General features: G+C 56.1%; 1 protein-coding gene across 1 annotated transcript in view; it reads left to right on the top strand.

Moving 5' to 3' along the window:
• Positions 1 to 24,602, top strand: part of MTOR (mechanistic target of rapamycin kinase) — a 262,102-nt gene that overhangs the window by 150,685 nt on the left and 86,815 nt on the right. Inside the window, exon 32 of the mRNA XM_075327360.1 lies at positions 797 to 936. Coding sequence (XP_075183475.1) covers positions 797 to 936 — 140 coding nt within the window. The remainder of the gene's footprint in view (positions 1 to 796; positions 937 to 24,602) is intronic.

Here is a 24,602-nt window from a genome sequence, read left to right as displayed (position 1 = left end):
GCCCACCGATCGGACGACCCGGCACGCCCACCGATCCGACGCCCCGGCACGCCCACCGATCCGACGCCCCGGCACGCCCATCGATCCGACGCCCCGGCACGCCCACCGATCCGACGCCCCGGCACACCCACCGATCCGACGCCCCGGCACACCCACCGATCCGACGCCCCGGCACACCCACCGATCCGACGCCCCGGCACACCCACCGATCCGACGCCCCGGCACACCCACCCATCCGAGGACCCGGCACACCCACCCATCCGAGGACCCGGCGGATGTAGCAGAGTACAGAGTGGAACGTCACAGCGCCGTGCACTTTGTAGTGGCCGTTTTTTGGTAAGGCAGATCAGTTCCTATTGAAGTGATTGGGATCTGAACTGCAGTACCGAGGACGGCCATTACACGGTGCGTGGCGCTGGGGTGTTCAGCCCCATATATCGTTTACATCCGGCCACCACCAGATCTGGTAATAACGGATCACCAGGGGGCGGGTGTCGGACCCCCACCATCTTATACTGATGATCAAGAATAGGTCATCAGTATAAAGGTGCAGGTCCAGGCGCTCAGACCCCCTCCGACCAGTAAGATCCGCCCGAAAGGGCCAGAGGACGCCAGCCTGTAGTGATACAATGGCACCCCCACATGTGTGACCCCCCCACGTTATGGACGATCCTTCGGGGGCTCAAGATTGCAGTTACAGTGGAACAACAGCAGGAACATTGCATTGGACCTTTTTAAAGGGGGTCTCCGAATTATAGCGGAACTTGTCACTAACCTCTCGTCTCGCCCCTCGTAGGAGATTCACGCCATCTGGTACGAGAAGCTCCACGAATGGGAGGACGCCCTGACCGCCTACGAGAAGAAGCTGGAGGTGAACAAGGAGGAGCCGGAGCTGATTTTGGGGCGCATGCGCTGCCTGGAGGCTCTCGGGGAATGGTGAGCTGACACGCCGGACGCTCTTTGTTATTTTTTTGGTATTTTCTGCGAGTCTGCGCACTTTGCTGTCAGCTGCGCAGTGCGGCCACTAGGGGGCAGATGGAAGCGTTCATGCAGAGCCGGGTGAAGACTGCGGGGCTCGTATTCTGCCAGACGGCGAGTGCTGCTTATGTAACAGGTATGTGCTGTGCACGCTTTGTTCTGTCATGTCACTGAGCGCAGCGCGAGGCAGCAATAAAGAAGGGAATTTTGTTACTTACCGTAAATTCCTTTTCTTCTAGCTCCTATTGGGAGACCCAGATGATTGGGTGTATAGCTACTGCCTCCGGAGGCCACACAAAGCATTACACTAAAAAGTGTAAGGCCCCTCCCCTTCTGGCTATACACCCCCAGTGGGATCACTGGCTCACCAGTTTTAGTGCAAAAGCAAGAAGGAGGAAAGCCAATAACTTGGTTAAACAAATTCACTCCGAGTAACATCGGAGAACTGAAAAACCGTTCAACATGAACAACATGTGTACCCGAAAAAACCCAAAAATCCCGAAGGACAACAGGGCGGGTGCTGGGTCTCCCAATAGGAGCTAGAAGAAAAGGAATTTACGGTAAGTAACAAAATTCCCTTCTTCTTCGGCGCTCCATTGGGAGACCCAGACGATTGGGACGTCCAAAAGCTGTCCCTGGGTGGGTAAAGAAATACCTCATGTTAGAGCTGCAAGACAGCCCTCCCCTACGGGGAGGCAACTGCCGCCTGCAGGACTCTTCTACCTAGGCTGGCGTCCGCCGAAGCATAGGTATGCACCTGATAATGTTTGGTGAAAGTGTGCAGACTCGACCAGGTAGCTGCCTGGCACACCTGTTGAGCCGTAGCCTGGTGTCACAATGCCCAGGACGCACCCACGGCTCTGGTAGAATGGGCCTTCAGCCCTGATGGAACCGGAAGCCCAGCAGAACGGTAGGCTTCAAGAATTGGTTCTTTGATCCATCGAGCCAGGGTAGCCTTAGAAGCCTGCGACCCTTTGCGCTTACCAGCGACAAGGACAAAGAGTGCATCCGAGCGGCGCAGGGGCGCCGTGCGGGAAATGTAGATTCTGAGTGCTCTCACCAGATCTAACAAATGTAAATCCTTCTCATACCGATGAACTGCATGAGGACAAAACGAAGGCAAAGAGATATCCTGATTAAGATGAAAAGAGGATACCACCTTCGGGAGAAACTCCTGAATGGGGCGCAGCACTACCTTGTCCTACTGGAAGACCAGGAAGGGAGCCTTGGAAGACAGCGCTGCTAGCTCAGACACTCTCCGAAGAGATGTGATCGCTACCAGAAAAGCCACTTTCTGTGATAGTCTAGAAAGGGAAACCTCCCTCAGAGGCTCGAAGGGCGGCTTCTGGAGGGCAACTAGTACCCTGTTCAGATCCCATGGATCTAACGGCCGCTTGTACGGGGGTACAATATGACAAACCCCCTGCAGGAACGTGCGCACCTTAGGAAGTCGTGCTAGACGCTTCTGAAAAAAGACGGATAGCGCCGAGACTTGCCCTTTAAGGGAGCCGAGCGACAAACCTTTTTCTAACCCAGATTGCAGGAAAGAAAGAAAGGTAGGCAATGCAAATGGCCAGGGAGACACTCCCTGAGCAGAGCACCAGGATAAGAATATCCTCCACGTTCTGTGGTAGATCTTAGCGGACGTGGGCTTCCTAGCCTGTCTCATGGTGGCAACGACCCCTTGGGATAATCCTGAAGACCCTAGGATCCAGGACTCAATGGCCACACAGTCAGGTTCAGGGCCGCAGAATTCCGATGGAAAAACGGCCCTTGGGACAGTAAGTCTGGTCGGTCTGGTAGTGCCCACGGTTGGCCGACCGTGAGATGCCACAGATCCGGATACCACGCCCTCCTTGGCCAGTCTGGGGCGACGAGTATGACGCGGCTGCAGTCGGATCTGATCTTGCGTAGCACTCTGGGCAAGAGTGCCAGAGGTGGAAACACATAAGGGAGCCGGAACTGCGACCAATCTTGCACTAAGGCGTCTGCCGCCAGAGCTCTGTGATCGCGGGACCGTGCTATGAAGGTTGGGACCTTGTTGTTGTGCCTGGACGCCATTAGGTCGACGCCCGGCCTTCCCCAGCGGCTACAGATTTCCTGAAACACGTCCGGGTGAAGGGACCATTCCCCTGCGTCCATGCCCTGGCGGCTGAGGAAGTCTGCTTCCCAGTTTTCTACGCCGGGGATGTGAACTGCGGATACGGTGGAGGCCGTGGCTTCCACCCACATCATAATCCGCCGGACTTCCTGGAAGGCTTGCCGACCTTGGTGATTGATGTATGCCACCGCTGTGGAGTTGTCCGATTGAATTCGGATCTGCTTCCCTTCCAGCCACTGTTGGAAGGCTAGTAGGGCAAGATACACTGCTCTGATTTCCAGAACATTGATCTGAAGGGTGGACTCCTGCTGAGTCCACGTACCCTGAGCCCTGTGGTGGAGAAACACTGCTCCCCACCCTGACAGACTCGCGTCTGTCGTGACTACCGCCCAAGACGGTGGTAGGAAGGATCTTCCCTGTGATAATGAGGTGGGAAGAGGCCACCATTGCAGAGAGTCCTTGGCCGTCTGTGAAAGGGATACTTTCCTGTTCAGGGATGTTGAATTCCCGTCCCATTGGCGGAGAATGTCCCAATAAAGAGGACGCAGATGAAACTGCGCAAACGGAACCGCCTCCATTGCCGCCACCATCTTCCCGAGGAAGTGCATGAGGCGTCTTAAGGAGTGCGACTGACCGTGACGGAGAGTCTGCACCCCGGTCTGTAGTGACCGCTGCTTGTCCAGCGGAAGCTTCACTAGCGCTGAGAGGGTATGAAACTCCATGCCAAGATACGTTAGTGATTGGGTCGGTGACAGGTTTGACTTTGAGAAGTTGATGATCCACCCGAACGTCTGGAGAGTCTCCAGCGCAACATTCAGGCTGAGTTGGCATGCCTCTTGAGAGGGTGCCTTGACAAGTAGATCGTCCAAGTAAGGGATCACAGAGTGTCCGTGAGAATGCAAGACTGCTACCACTGCCGCCATGACCTTGGTGAACGCCCGTGGGGCTGTCGCCAGACCAAATGGCAGAGCTACGAACTGGAGATGTTCGTCTCCTATCACAAAACGTAGAAAACGTTGGTGCTCTGTAGCAATCGGCACGTGGAGATAAGCATCTTTGATGTCTATTGATGCTAGGAAATTTCCTTGAGACATTGAGGCAATGACGGAGCGGAGGGTTTCATCCGGAACCGCCTGGCCTCCACGTGCTTGTTGAGCAGTTTTGGGTCCAGAACGGAACGGAAAGAGCCGTCCTTTTTTGGCACCACAACCAGATTGGAGGAAAACCGTGTCTTGTTCCTGAAGAGGAACAGGGATTACCACTCCTTCTGCCTGCAGAAGAGCATCGGCTCGGTGGGGAGGTGGGGACGTTCTGAAGAATCGAGTCGGAGGACGAGAACAGAACTCTGTCCTGTGCACGTGGGCACAATGTCCCTCACCCACCGGTCTGTGACCTGTGGCAGCTAAATGTCGCCAAAGGCGAGCGAGTCTGCGATCAACCGCGGATGCGGAGAGATGAGAGAGCTGAGAGTCATGAGGAGACCGCCTTGGTAGCGGTTCCTCCGGCTGCCTTCCTTGGGCGTGATTGAGCCCCCGGAAGCTGAGCCCCTCTGAGGCTTTTCAGCTCTTTTGGACGAGGACAATTGGGACCTGCCCGAGCTTGGGAAGGACCGAAACCTCGACTGTCCTTCCAGGACAGCATTAATAGGGTAAGTCGCAATGCAGACATTGCGAGGTTACGGACGCCCCTGCGGCACAAATGTACATATGCTCAAGACCAGCTGTGCAAGAACAGCTGAAAAGCTTAGGGTGCCCATACGGCTGTAAATGCCGGAGCAACCGACACGCCGATAGCCTCATAGACAGATTTCAACCAGAGTCCATCTGTCTAGCAGCTTTAAGTGAAGTCCCATCTCCACTGCAACTATGCTCTAGCCGCAAGCCTGGAGATTGGAGAATCCACCTTTGGACCCTGGGTCCCGCGCTTGACCACGTCAGGGGGAAAAGCATAACGTGTATCCTTAATACGTTTGGAGAAAACGCTTATCTGGTAAGCGTGGTGTTCCTGGACTGCTTCTCTGCAGTCAGCGTGGCCAGAAAAATACTCAATATACGTTTGAGCTACTGAAATGGGACTTCTCCTGCTGTGAAGCTGACTCCTCCACTGGGGGAGCTGAGGGAGAAAGATCCAACATTCCATTGATGGACGCTATAGGATCATTCCTTATGGCGTCACCATCCGGTGTATCCGGATTGAGAGCGGTGTCAGGATCAAAGTCCTGATGAGCTTCGTCTGCCTCATCATACAGAGAGCCTCCTGGGACCCCCCCCGGAGCACCGATTTTATTCCAAATGAGGGTGGCCAGGGAGCAATGATCCAGATTGCCCATGGCCTGTCCGGACTGCAAGTCTCTATCCCATTGCAACTCCATCCCTGTCCTTGGACAGGGTTGACAGGTGGTTCCTTTGGCCACGTCTAGTAGAGACCCCGGCTGACCAAGTGCTACAGGGGAGCATTGCACACAATGGGGTTCAGTGCCGTGGAACAGTATCACATGCAGCAAAAACAGCATCGAAAGCCTGTGTTGCTTATATGCTGCTGCCGGCTAGCCATCTAGGATATAGAGCCAAGAATGGCGACCGTACAGTGCAATGTATAGCATACAAGCATAAAGTACAAATGAACACTGCAGCACATGCAATACAAGCAGCATAGAAAGCCTGTGCCTTGGCACCCCTGCTTTTCTGCTGCTGTAGACTAGCCATCTAGGGGAATATAGCCCAGAATATCGACCATACAGTGCAATGTATAGCATACAAGCATAAGTACAAATGAACACTGCAACACCTGCAATACAAGCAGCATAGAAAAAAACCTGTGCCTCAGCACCCTTGCTTTTCTGCTGCTGTAGTCTAGTCATTCTAGGCGAAAATAGCCCAGACTAGCGACCGTACAGTGCAGTGTATAGCATACAAGCATAAATACACATGAACACTTCAGTACATGCAATACAAGCAGCATGGAAAGCCTGTGCCTTAGCACCCCTGCTTTCCTGCTGCTGTAGTCTAGTCATTCTATGGCGAAAATAGCCCAGACTAGCGACCGTACAGTGCAGTGTATAGCATACAAGCATAAATACACATGAACACTTCAGTACATGCAATACAAGCAGCATGGAAAGCCTGTGCCTTAGCACCCCTGCTTTCCTGCTGCTGATGTGTCGCCATCTAAGAGGGCATATAGCCAAAAATAGCGACCTATGCAGTGTAAGCATAAAATACAAATGGACAACTGCGGTATTTAGTGGGGTCAGCACTTCAGGTGCCGCTTACCGCCCGCCTATAAGCGGGTGTGTGGTCGCCCTAGTCCTGTGCCTGGTTGCCCAGAGTCCGATCTCTCAGCTAGGACTGCAGGAATGGCTGCCGGCGTCCTTCTCCAGCTCGTGTGGGTAGGGGCGGGCCGTGGGCGTGCCCCCAAGTCAGAGCGGGAAACCGGCGTCCCACAGTGTCCAGTGAGAGGGCTGGAGCATGTAAATAAGGCTCCAGCCCTCGGCGCTGCTGAGTGTACAGCGTCTCTCCCCTACCCTGATTGACAGGGTGGGGGCGGGAACGAAGCGGAGCTAGGCCGCAAAAGCCGGGGACTGGATTTATAAGCGCCGCCGCCGTAAAAGCGCGGTCGGCGCTAAGTCCCCGGCGCACTACAAGTCCCAGCCGCGCCGCCGCTCCCGGAGCGTCCGGCGCGGTAGTTCCCAATACATAAAGTCACTCAGCTAGGCTGCAGTGACTGTAACCCTTTACTGTCCCCGGCGCACTAGCACACCCAGCAAGTCTGGAGTGTGCTGTGCCTGTGTGTACGGGGACACAGAGTACCTGAATGGTGCAGGGCCATGTCCCTGAACGGTACCCAGCTCCGTATCCAGCAGGTTCAATGGGTCTGTGGATGGAGCCCGGCCTCAGGGCTTTGGGGCCGGTAAGATCCCACTTCCTCAGAGCCCCTCAGGGGGATGGGGAAGGAAAACAGCATGTGGGCTCCAGCCGCCGTACCAGCAATAGGTACCTCAACCTTACAAACCACAAGCGGGGTGAGAAGGGAGCATGCTGGGGGCCCTATATGGGCCCTCTTTTCTTCCATCCGATATAGTCAGCAGCTACTGCTGACTAAACAGTGGAGCTATGCGTGGATGTCTGACCTCCTTCGCACAAAGCAGAAAACTGGTGAGCCAGTGATCCCACTGGGGGTGTATAGCCAGAAGGGGAGGGGCCTTACACTTTTTAGTGTAATGCTTTGTGTGGCCTCCGGAGGCAGTAGCTATACACCCAATCGTCTGGGTCTCCCAATGGAGCGCCGAAGAAAGAACAATTTGCAGTATGTCACCTGCGAGAGGCGGCGCCTCCTTCCTGTGAGACGGGGACTCGCGGCGTCTGGTGCAGCCGGCCCAAATATTTCATTCCAGGAATGTGATCTGCTCGGGGACCGCGGAATATAAAAACTTCCCAACACCGGGCCCACTGTCACTCAGGGACCCTGATTAAAGGGAATCTGTCAGCAGGTTTTTGCTATGTAAGCTGAAGCCAGCATGCTGCAAGGGTTAAAACAGAAAATTCAGAGATGCCTGCATTGTCACAGTCAATCTGTTGTTTATTTGCTATGTTTAAGCAGCAGAACCCTTATCATTGCTGGGAGTACTGTGTCACACAGCAGTCTGGCACACCCCTCCACTGATTGACACCTCACTGTCAATGTACAGTCTCCATAGAGAGGCTGGTGTGGGCGGGGACAGCGCGCTCAGCTCTGCTACATGGCCAAATCTAAAAATTCTGATTGTGTCCGAATGGCTGCAGCCAGTAATCTAAGTGATACATCAATGGATTCAGGGTCTCTCTGCCTATATTATGCTGCTCTCACATGAGGTAGCAAAAACCTGCTGACAGATTGCCTTTAAGGATACACTGATAGGACACCGACACTCGGGGACCCTGACGCTGGACGCGGCGACACTCGGGGACCCTGACGCTGGACGCGGCGACACTCGGGGACCCTGACGCTGGACGCGGCGACACTCGGGGACCCTGACGCTGGACGCGGCGACACTCGGGGACCCTGACGCTGGACGCGGCGACACTCGGGGACCCTGACGCTGGACGCGGCGACACTCGGGGACCCTGACGCTGGACGCGCCGACACTCGGGGACCCTGACGCTGGACGCGCCGACACTCGGGGACCCTGACGCTGGACGCGCCGACACTCGGGGACCCTGACGGTGGACGCGCCGACACTCGGGGACCCTGACGGTGGACGCGCCGACACTCGGGGACCCTGACGGTGGACGCGCCGACACTCGGGGACCCTGACGGTGGACGCGCCGACACTCGGGGACCCTGACGGTGGACGCGCCGACACTCGGGGACCCTGACGGTGGACGCGCCGACACTCGGGGACCCTGACGGTGGACGCGCCGACACTCGGGGACCCTGACGGTGGACGCGCCGACACTCGGGGACCCTGACGGTGGACGCGCCGACACTCGGGGACCCTGACGGTGGACGCGCCGACACTCGGGGACCCTGACGGTGGACGCGCCGACACTCGGGGACCCTGACGGTGGACGCGCCGACACTCGGGGACCCTGACGGTGGACGCGCCGACACTCGGGGACCCTGACGGTGGACGCGCCGACACTCGGGGACCCTGACGGTGGACGCGCCGACACTCGGGGACCCTGACGGTGGACGCGCCGACACTCTGGGACCCTGACGGTGGACGCGCCGACACTCGGGGACCCTGACGGTGGACGCGCCGACACTCGGGGACCCTGACGGTGGACGCGCCGACACTCGGGGACCCTGACGGTGGACGCGCCGACACTCGGGGACCCTGACGGTGGACGCGCCGACACTCGGGGACCCTGACGGTGGACGCGCCGACACTCGGGGACCCTGACGGTGGACGCGCCGACACTCGGGGACCCTGACGGTGGACGCGCCGACACTCGGGGACCCTGACGGTGGACGCGCCGACACTCGGGGACCCTGACGGTGGACGCGCCGACACTCGGGGACCCTGACGGTGGACGCGCCGACACTCGGGGACCCTGACGGTGGACGCGCCGACACTCGGGGACCCTGACGGTGGACGCGCCGACACTCGGGGACCCTGACGGTGGACGCGCCGACACTCGGGGACCCTGACGGTGGACGCGCCGACACTCGGGGACCCTGACGGTGGACGCGCCGACACTCGGGGACCCTGACGGTGGACGCGCCGACACTCGGGGACCCTGACGGTGGACGCGCCGACACTCGGGGACCCTGACGGTGGACGCGCCGACACTCGGGGACCCTGACGGTGGACGCGCCGACACTCGGGGACCCTGACGGTGGACGCGCCGACACTCGGGGACCCTGACGGTGGACGCGCCGACACTCGGGGACCCTGACGGTGGACGCGCCGACACTCGGGGACCCTGACGGTGGACGCGCCGACACTCGGGGACCCTGACGAAAGAGGAGTTGTTACTTGACACTGATTCAAGACACACATTGTGATAAATTTTGATACTTGGGGTCTCTGGTGAGGGACATTCTGATACTTGGGGTCTCTGGTGAAGGACATGCTGACACTTGGGTCTCTGTTGAGGGACATTCTTATACTTGGGGTCTCTGGTGAGGCAGATTTTGATACTTGGGGTCTCTGGTGAAGGACATTCTGATACTTGGGGTCTCTGGTGAGGCAGATTTTGATACTTGGGGTCTCTGGTGAGGGACATTCTGATACTTGGGGTCTCTGGTGAGGGACATTCTGATACTTGGGGTCTCTGATGAGGGACATTCTGATACTTGGGGTCTCTGATGAGGGACAGTCTGATACTTGGGGTCTCTGGTGAGGGACATTTTGATACTTGGGGTCTCTGGTGAGAGACATTCTGATACTTGGGGTCTCTGGTGAGGGACATTCTGATACTTGGGGTCTCTGAGTAGGGGCACATTTGGGCTGTGGATTTGTTATTCTCTGATTGCTCCCAGCTCCTGTCACATAATCCTGTGTTGTATCCCTTTTGGCGGCTGTAACAGAATCCATGGTGATCTGTGATCGGGTGATCCCTCCCGGGGATCTCGCTGTCACAGAACATGTGTTATACGTGTAAACTATGTGGAACATCTCTGTATCTCCTCACCTGAAACCTCGCAGGTATGCGGCTCCGCTCTTCACATGCCGGTCGCACATGTCAGCTGCCGGCGCGGCTCAGACATCGCTCCTCGTGTCCAGGCTACGTAGTGTAAGATCTGCAGTATATGGAGGATGATAAATACTTGGCCTCGGGCGACATTCTCTCCGATATCTGATCTGCCATAAATAGTCTGTGTCTGTAGTTTGGGAGGGAGGGAGGAAGGAAGGGTGCCGGACCAGGAGGGGAGGAAGGGTGCCGGACCAGGAGGGTGGGAGGAAGGGTGCCGGACCAGGAGGGTGGGAGGAAGGGTGCCGGACCAGGAGGGTGGGAGGAAGGGTGCCGGACCAGGAGGGTGGGGGGGAAGGGTGCCGGACCAGGAGGGTGGGAGGAAGGGTGCCGGACCAGGAGGGTGGGAGGGAAAGGTGCCGGACCAGGAGGGTGGGAGGAAGGGTGCCGGACCAGGAGGGTGGGAGGAAGGGTGCCGGACCAGGAGGGTGGGAGGGAAAGGTGCCGGACCAGGAGGGTGGGAGGGAAAGGTGCCGGACCAGGAGGGTGGGAGGGAAAGGTGCCGGACCAGGAGGGTGGGAGGGAAAGGTGCCGGACCAGGAGGGTGGGAGGGAAAGGTGCCGGACCAGGAGGGTGGGAGGGAAAGGTGCCGGACCAGGAGGGTGGGAGGGAAAGGTGCCGGACCAGGAGGGTGGGAGGGAAAGGTGCCGGACCAGGAGGGTGGGAGGGAAAGGTGCCGGACCAGGAGGGTGGGAGGGAAAGGTGCCGGACCAGGAGGGTGGGAGGGAAAGGTGCCGGACCAGGAGGGTGGGAGGGAAAGGTGCCGGACCAGGAGGGTGGGAGGGAAAGGTGCCGGACCAGGAGGGTGGGAGGGAAAGGTGCCGGACCAGGAGGGTGGGAGGGAAAGGTGCCGGACCAGGAGGGTGGGAGGGAAAGGTGCCGGACCAGGAGGGTGGGTCGGAGGGAAAGGTGCCGGACCAGGAAGGAGGGAGGAAGGGTGCCGGACCAGGAGGGGGGGAGAGAGGGTGCCATACCAGGAAGGAGGGAGGAAGGGTGCCGGACCAGGAGGGGGGGAGAGAGGGTGCCGGACCAGGAGGGGGGGAGAGAGGGTGCCGGACCAGGAAGGAGGGAGAAAAGGTGCCGGACCACCACTGATCTGATATTATGGGCTTATTCTGAGGAGGGGACATCAGTATAGAGTCAGTGATCGTTTTCTCTGGGGTCCGCACTCCTCTCCCCGATCCTGGCTGATTTTTAATCCAGAATACGGTTATCGTTTATTACGCTTTGTTCTCTGCTTGCTGTTGGTGAATGGAAGCTTGCTTCCATCTAGAAGTGCCGCTGCTGACGGGCTCGTTACAGTGTGTCAGCTGGGTGGTATGATCAGTGCAGGATATATGATGGGGTGCGCTCCCAGTGTGTCGCTCGTCTCCTCCTGTGGTACGCAGCGTGACCCGTACATCCCTGGGACCCGTCACGTCTGCGGCCGCCGTCTTGCCCCCATGGCAGCAGAGTACACACGGGTGATGTATGGGGTCGGCGGAGCGTGTGTGGCCTCTACGGGTCACCGGCATACCGGGCTCGGAACACAAACACTGGACGTGGGGCCATATGAGGCTTTCTGTAGGGATCGGGTCCTTCCATGAGGAGCAAACATTTGCTAATACTTTGTGAGTGAGGAGCCATACTGCCGCTCACATCTGGATTCGGTCAGACACGTAACCTTTGTGTATGGGTAAAATAACTACAGGCGAGACCGAGGCGATAAGGATCAGTTCACACTCGGGTTATAATAGCCGACATTATTATAATGTATTATCGCCTATTCATTACACCGCGGGTTACAGGAGACGCTTCCCCGGCCAGATGTCACGAAGGAGGGATGGATGGCCGCAGAGCTGTGCTCGTGTGCTGGGAGCCAATGTATAACCCTGCCATATGTAACCCTCCTGTCACCACCATCCCTGTATGATCAGTGGGGTCTGATCTGGCCGGAGTACAGGTTTAGCATGGTGCCCCCGCACTAATCACTGGGGTGCGCAGGGAGCCTCAGACCTCACTAATCACCGGGGTGCGCAGGGTGCCTCAGACCTCACTAATCACCGGGGTGCGCAGGGAGCCTCAGACCTCACTAATCACCGGGGTGCGCAGGGAGCCTCAGACTGCACTAATCACTGGGGTGCGCAGGGAGCCTCAGACCTCACTAATCACCGGGGTGCGCAGGGAGCCACAGACTGCACTAATCACCGGGGTGCGCAGGGAGCCACAGACTGCACTAATCACCGGGGTGCGCAGGGAGCCTCAGACCTCACTAATCACCGGGGTGCGTAGGGAGCCACAGACCTCACTAATCACCGGGGAGTGCAGGGAGCCTCAGACCTCACTAATCACCGGGGTGCGCAGGGAGCCTCAGACCTCACTAATCACCGGGGTGCGCAGGGAGCCTCAGACCTCACTAATCACCGGGGAGTGCAGGGAGCCTCAGACTGCACTAATCACTGGGGTGCGCAGGGAGCCTCAGACCTCACTAATCACCGGGGTGCGCAGGGAGCCTCAGACTGCACTAATCACCGGGGTGCGCAGGGAGCCTCAGACCTCACTAATCACCGGGGTGTGCAGGGAGCCTCAGACCTCACTAATCACCGGGGTGCGCAGGGAGCCTCAGACCTCACTAATCACCGGGATGCGCAGGGAGCCTCAGACTGCACTAATCACTGGGGTGCGCAGGGAGCCTCAGACCTCACTAATCACCGGGGTGCGCAGGGAGCCTCAGACCTCACTAATCACCGGGGTGCGCAGGGAGCCTCAGACTGCACTAATCACCGGGGTGCGCAGGGAGCCACAGACGGCACTAATCACCGGGGTGCGCAGGGAGCCTCAGACTGCTCTAATCACCGGGGTGTGTAGGGAGCCTCAGACTGCACTAATCACCGGGGTGCCCTAAACCAGCGCTGCGTCTATCCTTTCCCAGATTTGGGACCCCCCAGCCATCATAAAGTAATGACTGTCGCTTTATAAATTGCTCAGACGTCTGTTTATTAGGATCTGTAGTTTATGTCGGAACATCCCGGATTACGTTCCTGGAATCCATATTTGATGGTCCGTGCCGCCTCGTTCCCGCGTGCCAGGACTTTCGTGTTGGTCTGCCAACTGGTAGCCCCCGGAGAGGCGTCCAAGCCCCGGACTGGCAGAACGCGGAGCCAGGGCTGCAACGTAGGAAAATCTCACCAGCGGAGGTGTATAACGTGCGCGCAATAAAAAGGAGGGAGCGGATTTTTAGCCGGCCGGTCGCACCTTTTTTTCAGACTTTTTTTTTTGTTTTTTTTTTGCATCCGGCGTCAATCATCGTTTCCTTACGTGTAAGTCCTTCCAAAAAAATAGAGACCGGTGAGGACATTGGACTTCTGAATTCAGCTCCACCAGACCATAGGCCGAGGCAGGTGCCGTGCCAGACGGGCGCAGAACGGACGGGCGCGGAGGACACTGAGGAGTGATCCGAAACTCGTGGCCACCAATATGGCCGCTATCATCGGTGATTGGCCACCGACCACCCCACGGCGGCTCACCGAGGTCCTGGCTTGGGATCCGACCCTCCAAACCTACTGAGGTGGAATATTTCGGGATCTTCCAGCTCCACCTGGACTCGTCTCCGGTCTGCTTTGCCCCCGCGGCAGGAAATCTTTCCCATATGTTCCACGTTACGTGTTTACAAGTCATCTGAGGACCACAGGAGAGGAGGAAGACGGTGAAGACGGTTTACATAACTCCGGCTGTCGTCTTCCATAAGCTTCTCGCGCTCGCGTCCCAGACGCTGGCGCCCGGCGATGAGGAAACCGCTCGCGTGTGATCTGAAACTCCATACCACCGTTTAGGCTTGTTTTTGTCTTGTATTTCCCATCAGGACGACCTCATCTCCAAGTTTCCATGAATTCGGAGCATACGGGACCCGAGTGGAAAAGCCCCGAGACGCTCCATCGCAGATACACAGGATAGGCGACGACCAGGAGCCGGCGCGGCAGAGACTGGATGAACCTGACACTGTCCCTTTAAATCATATCCATATGCATCTTCCTGAGAAAGTTGATCTAGGGGGCGCTCTTCTGCTCACTAAACCCCCTGTTAAAGGTCTGGATAGATGGCACGTGACTGGGCTTTTGGAACCGGTTTGGCCTCTCTTGGGTTTGCTGAAACGACTCTTATCCTCTTCTTTCCGTGGCCGTAACGGCACCACGTTTTTGCGGTTCCTCACCATATGACGGCTTTAATCGCTGCAACGAACAACCTTAATCCTTATTGTCCATGGGACCTGGATTTTCTTTGTCGCTCCATTGGGAGACCCAGACAATTGGGTGTATAGCTTCTGCCTCCGGAGGCCACACAAAGTATTACACTTAAAAGTGTAAAGCCCCTCCCCTTCTGCCTATACACCCCCCGTGCATCACGGGCTCCTCAGTTTTTATGCTTTGTGCGAAGGAGGCTGACATCCACGCATAGCTCCACAGCTTAGTCAGCAGCAGCTGCTGACTATGTCGGATGGAAGAAAAGAGGGCCCATAACAGGGCCCCCAGCATGCTCCCTTCTCACCCCACTCTGGTCGGCGGTGTTGTTAAGGTTGAGGTACCCATTGCGGGTACATAGGCAGGAGCCACATGCTGTTTTCCTTCCCCATCCCTTAAGGGCTCTGGGTGAAGTGGGATCCTAATCGGTCTCCAGGCACGGGGACCGTGCTCCCTCCGCAGCCCCTGGGGAATCTGCTGGACAGGAGCCGGGTATCGTCAGGGACAAGGCCCTGCTACTGTGAGGTACTCTGTGTCCCCTTGGGGACGGCGCATGGAGCGCTTGTGCCATACACACTGCAGCACTGCTGGGTGTGTTAGTGCGCCGGGGACTACCGCGCCGACCGCGCTTATTTGCCGGCCGCGCTTATAACTTTAGTCCCCGGCTTTTGCGGCCTAGTACCGCATATTCCCGCCCCCAGGCCTGCCAGTCAGGGGAAGGGCGGGACGCTGCACAGGACGTCAGCGCTGAGGGCTGGAGCATACTTTGTATCCTCCTCCCCCCTCACTGAGCACCGTGGGGCACCAGATTCCCGCACTTTCTAGGGCACGCCCACGGCCCCCTCCTCCCCACAGAACGCCGGCAGCCATTCCTGTCAGCACTTCTGACGCTGGAGAGGAGAGACAACACGGCTCTGGGAGGCCCAGGCAGGGATCTGGTGATCACACAACCGCTTTGGGCGGTCGGTAAGCAGCACCTGAGGTGCTGGCCCCACTGAGTGCCGAAGTGTACATATATATATATATGCTTATATGCTATACATTTACACTGTACGGTCGCACTGTTGATTTTTGGCTATATACCCTCCTGGATTGTACTCAGAGGAGACAACAGCATGTCGTCCACAAAAAGCAAGGGTGCCAAAGCACAGGCGTACTTTGCAACCTGTACCTCATGTGCAGCTAAACTACCGGCAGGTTCCACTGACCCTCATTGTGTGCAATGCTCGGCCCCTGTGGCACTTACTCAGCCGGAGCCTCTGCTACTGGTGGCCCAGGTGGAACCACCTGCTCCCACTGTCCAGGTGACAGGGACGGAGTTTGCAGTATTTGCTGACAAACTGTCTGAGAGTATGGATAAATGGTCTGCTAGGATACTAGAAGCCTTACAGTCCAGACCGGTGACTCAGGCCCCGGGCACTGTTGAATCATTGGCCCCAGGCCCCCCTCAGTTGGAGCAGCAAAGTGCTCCTGGGGTGACCCATAGGTCCCAGGGTGAGGTCTCTGACACGGACCGCAGTCCCAGGCCGCCTAAGCGGGCTCGCTGGGAAATTCCCTCGACTTCATCACACTGTTCAGGGTCTCAGCAGGAGGACTCTCTGGATGATGAAGCGGAGGTAGCAGATCAGGATTCTGATCCTGAGACCGCGCTTAACCTGGATACACCTGATGGTGACGCCATAGTGAATGACCTTATAGCGTCCATCAATCAGGTGTTGGATATTTCTCCCCCAGCTCCTCCAATTGAGGAGTCAGCTTCTCAGCAGGAGAAATTCCGTTTCAGGTTTCCCAAGCGTACAATGAGTACGTTTCTGGATCACTCTGACTTCAGAGAGGCAGTCCAGAAACACCGAGCTTGTCCAGATAAGCGTTTTTCCAAGCGCCTTAAGGATACACGTTATCCCTTCCCCCCTGACGTGGTCAAGGGCTGGGCTCAGTGTCCCAAGGTGGATCCTCCAGTCTCCAGACTGGCGGCTAGATCCATAGTTGCAGTGGAAGATGGGGCTTCACTCAAAGATGCCACTGACAGACAGATGGAGCTCTGGTTGAAATCCATCTATGAAGCTATCGGCGCGTCTTTTGCTCCAGCATTCGCAGCCGTATGGGCACTCCAAGCTATCTCAGCTTGTCAGGCGCAGATTAATACAGTCACACGTACGTCTGCTCCGCAAGTGGTGTCCTTAACCTCTCAGGCGTCGGCGTTTGCGTCCTACGCCATTAATGCTGTCCTGGACTCTGCGAGCCGTACGGCGGTAGCATCCGCCAATTCGGTGGCAGTCCGCAGGGCCATGTGGCTACGTGAATGGAAGGCAGATTCTGCTTCCAAAAAGTTCTTAACCGGTTTGCCATTTTCTGGCGACCGCCTGTTTGGTGAGCGATTGGATGAAATCATTAAACAATCCAAGGGAAAGGACTCATCCTTACCCCAGTCCAAACCAAACAGACCTCAACAACGGAAGGTACAATCGAGGTTTCGGTCCGCGGGCAGGTCTCAATTCTCCTCGTCCAAAAGGCCTCAGAAGGATCAGAGGAACTCCGATTCATGGCGGTCTAAGTCACGTCCTAAAAAGACCGCCGGAGGAACCGCTCCCAAAGCGGCCTCCTCCATGACTTTCGGCCTCCTCACACCGCATCCTCGGTCGGTGGCAGGCTTTCCCGCTTTTGCGACGCCTGGCTGCCACAGGTAAAAGACCGTTGGGTGAGAGACATTCTGTCTCACGGTTACAGGATAGAGTTCAGCTCTCGTCCTCCGACTCGATTCTTCAGAACATCTCCGCCCCCCGAGCGAGCCGATGCTCTTCTTCAGGCGGTGTGCACTCTGAAGGCAGAAGGAGTGGTGATCCCTGTTCCTTTTCAGCAACAGGGTCACGGTTTTTACTCCAACTTGTTCGTGGTGCCGAAAAAGGACGGATCCTTCCGTCCTGTTCTGGACCTAAAACTGCTCAACAAACACGTAAAAACCAGGCGGTTCCGGATGGAATCGCTCCGCTCTGTCATCGCCTCAATGTCCCAAGGAGATTTCCTAGCATCAATCGACATCAAAGATGCTTATCTCCACGTACCGATTGCACCAGAGCATCAGCGCTTCCTGCGTTTCGCCATAGGGGACGAACACCTTCAGTTCGTGGCACTGCCTTTCGGCCTGGCGACAGCCCCACGGGTCTTCACCAAGGTCATGGCAACAGTAGTAGCAGTTCTGCACTCTCAGGGACACTCGGTGATCCCTTACTTAGACGATCTGCTTGTCAAGGCACCCTCTCAAGTGGCATGCCAACACAGCCTGAACATTGCTCTGGAGACTCTCCAGAGTTTCGGGTGGATCATCAATTTTCCAAAGTCAAATCTGACACCGGCCCAATCACTGACATATCTTGGCATGGAGTTTCATACTCTCTCAGCGATAGTGAAGCTTCCGCTGGACAAACAGCGTTCACTACAGACAGGGGTGCAATCTCTCCTTCAAGGCCAGTCACACCCCTTGAGGCGCCTCATGCACTTCCTAGGGAAGATGGTAGCAGCAATGGAGGCAGTTCCTTTTGCGCAGTTTCATCTGCGTCCACTTCAATGGGACATTCTCCGCAAATGGGACAGGAAGTCGACGTCCCTCGACAGGAACGTCTCCCTTTCTCGGGCAGCCAAGGCTTCCCTTCAGTGGTGGCTTCTTCCCACTTCTCTGTCGAAGGGGAAATCCTTCCTGCCCCCATCCTGGGCTGTGGTCACGACGGACGCGAGCCTATCAGGGTGGGGAGCGGTCTTTCTCCACCACAGGGCTCAGGGTACTTGGACTCAGCCAGAGTCCTCCCTTCAGATCAATGTTCTGGAGATAAGGGCAGTGTATCTTGCCCTAAAGGCGTTCCAGCCGTGGCTGGAAGGCAAGCAGATCCGAATTCAGTCGGACAACTCCACAGCGGTGGCATACATCAACCACCAAGGCGGAACACGCAGTCGGCAAGCCTCCCTGGAAGTCCGGCGGATTCTGCTATGGGTGGAAGCCACAGCCTCCACCATATCCGCAGTTCACATCCCGGGCGTAGAAAACTGGGAAGCAGATTATCTCAGTCGCCAGGGCATGGACGCAGGGGAATGGTCCCTTCACCCGGACGTGTTTCAGGAGATCTGTTGCCGCTGGGGGATGCCGGACGTCGACCTAATGGCGTCCCGGCACAACAACAAGGTCCCGACATTCATGGCACGGTCTCAAGATCACAGAGCTCTGGCGGCAGACGCCTTAGTTCAGGATTGGTCGCAGTTTCAACTCCCTTATGTGTTTCCTCCTCTGGCACTGTTGCCCAGAGTGTTACGCAAGATCAGGTCCGACTGCTGCCGCGCCATCCTCGTCGCTCCAGACTGGCCGAGGAGGTCGTGGTACCCGGATCTGTGGCATCTCACGGTGGGCCAACCGTGGGCACTACCAGACCGACCAGACTTGCTGTCTCAAGGGCCGTTTTTCCATCTGAATTCTGCGGCCCTCAACCTGACTGTGTGGCCATTGAGTCCTGGATCCTAACGTCTTCAGGGTTATCTCAAGAGGTCATTGCCACTATGAGACAGGCTAGGAAACCAACGTCCGCCAAGATCTACCACAGGACGTGGAGGATATTCTTATCTTGGTGCTCTGATCAGGGTTTTTCTCCCTGGCCATTTGCCTTGCCCACTTTTCTTTCCTTCCTTCAATCCGGATTGGAAAAAGGTTTGTCGCTCGGCTCCCTTAAGGGACAAGTCTCTGCGCTCTCTGTGTTTTTCCAGAAGCGCCTAGCCAGACTTCCACAGGTACGCACGTTCCTGCAGGGGGTTTGTCACATAGTCCCTCCTTACAAGCGGCCGTTAGAACCCTGGGATCTGAACAGGGTGCTGATGGCTCTTCAGAAACCACCTTTCGAGCCAATGAAGGATATTTCTCTCTCACGCCTTTCGCAGAAAGTGGTCTTCCTAGTAGCAGTCACTTCACTTCGGAGAGTGTCTGAGCTAGCAGCGTTGTCGTGCAAAGCCCCCTTCTTCAGCGCTCTATTGGGAGACCCAGACAATTGGGTGTATAGCTACTGCCTCCGGAGGTCACACAAAGTATTACACTAAAAAGTGTAAGGCCCCTCCCCTTCTGGCTATACACCCCCCGTGGGATCACGGGCTTACTCAGTTTTAGCTTTGTGTGCGAAGGAGGTCATACATCCACGCATAGCTCCACATTGTATAGTCAGCAGTAGCTGCTGACTATCTCGGATGGAAGAAAAGAGGACACATATAGTGTCCCCAGCATGCTCCCTTCTCACCAGATGGTGTTGCAAGGTTGAGGTACCTATTGCTGGTACAGAGGCCGGAGCCCCACATGCTGTTTTCCTTCCACATCCCCTTGGAGGGCCCTGTGGAAGTGGGATCGGTCGGCCTCCAAGCCCTGAGGCCGGGCTCCATCCACAGACCCAGAAGAACCTGATGGATGTGGAGCACGAGTACTATCAGGGACAAGGCCCTGCATCGGTCAGGTACTCGGTGTCTCCGGCAAGCACAGCACGCTCCGGGCTTGCTGGGCGTTATAGTGCGCCGGGGACATTAGTGATGGGCTTATGTTGCTGCAGCCATGGCTGAGCGACGGGTCATGTTTAGGAACTTGCGCCGACCGCTCATACGGCGGCGGCGCTGATGTGACTTGTAGTGCGCCGGGGACTTGGCGCCGACCGCGCTTTTACGGCGGGGGCGCCTGTAACTTTAGTCCCCGGCTTCTGAGGCCTGGCACCGCTTCGTTCCCGCCCCCAGCCCTGCCAGTCAGAGGAGGGGCGGGACGCTGTACAGATCTCAGCGCAGGGAGCTGGAGTCTGCTTTGCATTCTCCAGCCCCCTCTCACTGAACACAGTGAGATGCCGGGTTCCCGCTCTTGGCTGGGGCTCGCCCACGGCCCGCCCCTCTGCACAGGACGTGGAAGAGAAGCCGGCAGCCATTATGGTTTCCACTCTGGGAGAACGGAACCAGGCACAGGTTTTTGAGCGACCTCATACTCGCGCTGGGCGGGCGATAGGCAGTACTGGTCCCACTAATACTGAAGTGGGCTTTTGAACTGTGTGCGGATATGCGATGCAGCACTGTACTGTCGCTATTCTGGGCATACTCTCCTAGATGGCTAGACAAGTGTTCAATGATTAGTCTGCAGTGTTTGTTGGCAGATTTGGCAACAGCAAAGTGCCAAGGCACAAGCTTTCATTGCCGCTTCGTTTGCAGGTGCTGCAATTGGGTTTATTGTCATGCTATACATGCACTATATGTCGTTTTTCTTGGCTAATGCACCTAGTTAAACAGACAATAGCAGCAGTAAGGCAAGGCTGCCAAGGCACGGGCTCTCAATGCTGCTTGATTTGCTTGTACTGCAGTGTTTTTCTGTCATGCTTGTCTGCTATACATTTCCTGTATGTCGCTATCCTTGCCTCATGCTCCTAGTTAACTAGACAACAGCAGCAGTAGAGCAGTGGTGCCAAGGCACCAGCTTGCAAGGCTGCTGCATTTGCATGTGCTGGCAGTGTTTACTGTCATGTTTGTATGCTATACATTCACTGTATGTCGCTATCCTTGTCTCAAGCTCCTGGATAAATAGACAACAGCAGCAGAAGAGCTAATGTGCCAAGCCACAAGTTTTCAATGCTGCGTGTACTACATGAGCTGAAGTGTTTATTTGTACTTCATGCTTGTATGATTATTTACTGTACGGTCGCTATCCTAGGCTATGCACTTAGATAGCTAGACAACAACAGCAGAAGAAGAAAAGGCCAATGAGGACTTTATATGTTGCTTGTACTGCATGTAATACGAGTCTAGGACCCCAGTGCGGGCAATTGCTTGACCGGGGTTTTCGGCTATATGTGGTTAAAAGAACCACCTGTGCTTCCTGTCCAGAGACAGGGACGAAATTGCAGTTTCTTTCCGCTGTTATATTGGCTGTGACTATGGCTGACATCTTACAGTCTGGCAGCCCACGCAGACCTTGGGCAATATAGTTGCAATGCCCCTGGCCACCATGATTTGAGGAGCAGCTCAAGGCTCCAGGGTGGTTTTCACGCGTCCCAGGGGGCAGGCTCCGACACGGACGTCAGTTCAAGAGGGCCTAAGCAGGCTCGCTGGGAATAGCCCTCGACTCCATCAGTGAAAGAGTCAGCTTCACAGCAGGGGAGATCTCTTTTCTAATATCGCAAGCAATTGCGTACTCGTCTGGCCCTCTGATCCTAGAGATGCAGTCCAGAAACGCAACGCTTTTCACGATAAGCGTTCTCCGACCGTATTAATGAGACACTCTCCTCCCTGATTGGACAAGCGCTAGCCCAGGTCCAAATGTGGATCTCCCGATCTCCAGGCTTGCAGCTGGATCTATAGTTGTAGTGGTGGATGGGGCTTCACGTCAAAATGCCATTGACAGATAGATAGGTTCTGGCCGCAATCTGTCTATGAAGCTATCGGCAGGTCGGTTGCTCCGGCAGTCGCAGCCGTGAAAGCACTCCAAGCTATTTCAGATAGTGTTGCGCAGAGGGACGCTGTCACCGGTACATCTCGGTCTCAGCAGCGTCTGTAATCTCGCAATCGCCGCATGGCGAACCATGCTGTTAAGGCTGTCCGAGACTCTACGAGCCGGACGGCGGTGGCATCGGCCATCTCCGTATTTTTTACGCAGAGCCTAGTGGTTAACAGATTGGATCAGATGCTTCTTCCAACAAAGTGCTTAACCAGGTTGCCTTTATCTAGTGATAGTCTGTTGGTAAGGGTTGAATGAATTCATTCAACTGTCCAAAACGACTCAAAAGGCCCAGAAGGGCATAGATTCCTAGCAGGCTCAAGTACGCCCGGGGAAGGCAGCCGGAGGAATCGCTACCAAAGCGTTTTTTTCTCATAATTTTCAGCCTTCTCACTCCGCAACCGCGGGGAGCAGACTCCCCCGCTTTAGCGACATTTACCTACCACAGGTCAAAGGCCGGTGAGAGAGAGTCAGTTTGTCTCAAACTACCTCTCCGACCGAGCCGAGGCTCTTCTGCAGGCAGGACGAGTGGTAATCCCTGTTCCTCTTCAGGAACCAGTTACGCCTTTTGCTTCGACCTGGTCGTGGTGCCAAGATAGGACGGCTCCTTCCGTCCCGTTCTGGAATTTAAACTGCTTAACAAGCACGTGACAACCAGGCGGTTCCGGAGGGAATCACTCCGCTCCGTCATTGCCTCACTGTCTCAAAGAGTTTTTCCTAACATCCATAGACATTAGGATGCTTATCTCCACGTGCCGATTGCTCCAAGGCACCGGCGTTGGCTACGGGCATATTTCGTTTTGTAGCCCTACCCTTCGGCTGGCGACAGCCCCACGGGTTTTTCACCAAGTTCATGGCAGCAGTGGGAGCAGTCCCGCGCTCTTACGGTCACTCTGTGATCCCTTTCTTGGACAATCTACTTGTCAAGGCACTCTCTTTTAGAAGCATGCCAACACAACCTGAACATGGCGCTGGACCCTTCCCAGAGTTTCGGGGAGGTCTTTGACTTCTTCTAAGTTGAACCCAATCGCTGGCATATCTTGGCATAGAGTTTTCACACTCTCTCAGTGATAGTGAATTCCGCTGGACAAACAGCGTTCACTACAGACGAGGGTGCAGTCTCTCCTTCAAGGAGGCGCCTCATCCAGAGGCGAGCCTTTTCACGCAGTTTCATCTGCGTCCGCATCATTAGAAGATTCTTCGCTAAGGGGAAAGAAGTCGATGTTCCTACACAGTAACGTCCCCCTTTCACAGACGGTCAAAGACCGTCTTCAGAGGAGTCCACTCTTCAACTCAGTGGTCTAGAGCTCTGGGCAGTGTATCTTGCACTGCAAGCTTTCCTGCAGTGGCTGGAATGCAATCAGAACCGAATTCAGTCGGACTATCCACAGCGGTGGCGTACACATTCCGGACGTACAACACTAGGAAGCAAGTCTTCCTCAGTCGCGAGGACGTGGACGCAGGGGAATGGGACCTGCTCCCGTTTGGCTTCAAGAAATCGGTAGCCGCGGGATGAGGACGGACGTCGACATCATGGCGTCTCGGCAACTACAAGGTCTCGATTTTCATGGCGGGAGCTCTGGCGACAGGCGCCTTGGCTCAAGATTGGTCGCAGTTCCAGCTTCCGATTGCTGCCGCACTATTCTCGTCGCCCCAGACTGGCCGAGGAGGTTGTGGTACCGAGATCTGTGGCATCTCACCGTCAGTCGACTGTGAGCATTACGTCAGGGTCACAATGAGACGGGCTCGCCAGCCGCGGTTTGCCAAGATATTCCACAACTCGTGGAAGATATTCTTATCTTGGTGTTTTGCTCAGGGAGTGTATCCCTGGCCATCGGCTTTGCCTACTTTGCCTGCCCTCCTGCACTCTGGTCGGGAAAACGGTTGGTCGCTCGGCTCCCTTTAAGGGCAAGTCTCGGCACTATCCGTGTTGTTTCAGAAGCGTCTAGCACGTCTTCCTAAGGTGCGCACGTTGCTACAGGGAGTGTCATATTGTGCCCCCGTACGAGCGGCCGTTAGATCCATGGGATCTGAACGAGGTACTCGTTGCTCTCCAGAAGCCGCCTTTCGAGCCTCTGATGGGAGTTTCCCCTTTCTCGCCTGTCACAGAAAGTGGCTTTTCTAGGGCGATCACGTTTCTTCGGCGAGTGTATGAGCTGGCAGCTCTGTCATATCAGGCTCCCTTCCTGGTGTTTCACCAGGACTAGGTAGTGTTGCGCTCCATTCAGGAGTTTCTCCCTAAGGTAGTATCCGCGTTTCAGCTTAATCAGGATATATCATTACCTTCATTTTGTCCTCATCCGACTCACCGGTTTGAAACGGGTTTACATTTGTTAGATCTGGTCAGAGGACTCAGAATCTACTTTTCCCGCACGGCGCCTATGCGCCGATCTGATGCACTGTTTGTCCTTGTCGCTGGTACGCGCAAGGGATTGCAGGCTTCTAAAGCCAACATGGCTCGATGGCTCAAAGAACCAATTCTTGAAGCCTACCGTTCTGCTGAGCTTCCGGTTCCATCAGAGCTGAAGGCCCATTCAACCAGAGCCGTGGGTGTGTCCTGGGCATTACGCCACCAGGCTACGGCTCAACAGGTGTGCCAGGCAGCTACCTGGTCGAGTCTGCACATTTTCACCAAACATTATCAG

This window comes from Anomaloglossus baeobatrachus, chromosome 11, assembly GCF_048569485.1.
Source record: "Anomaloglossus baeobatrachus isolate aAnoBae1 chromosome 11, aAnoBae1.hap1, whole genome shotgun sequence".
NCBI lineage: Eukaryota > Metazoa > Chordata > Amphibia > Anura > Aromobatidae > Anomaloglossus > Anomaloglossus baeobatrachus.
This window is presented reverse-complemented; position numbering and strand designations above follow the sequence as displayed.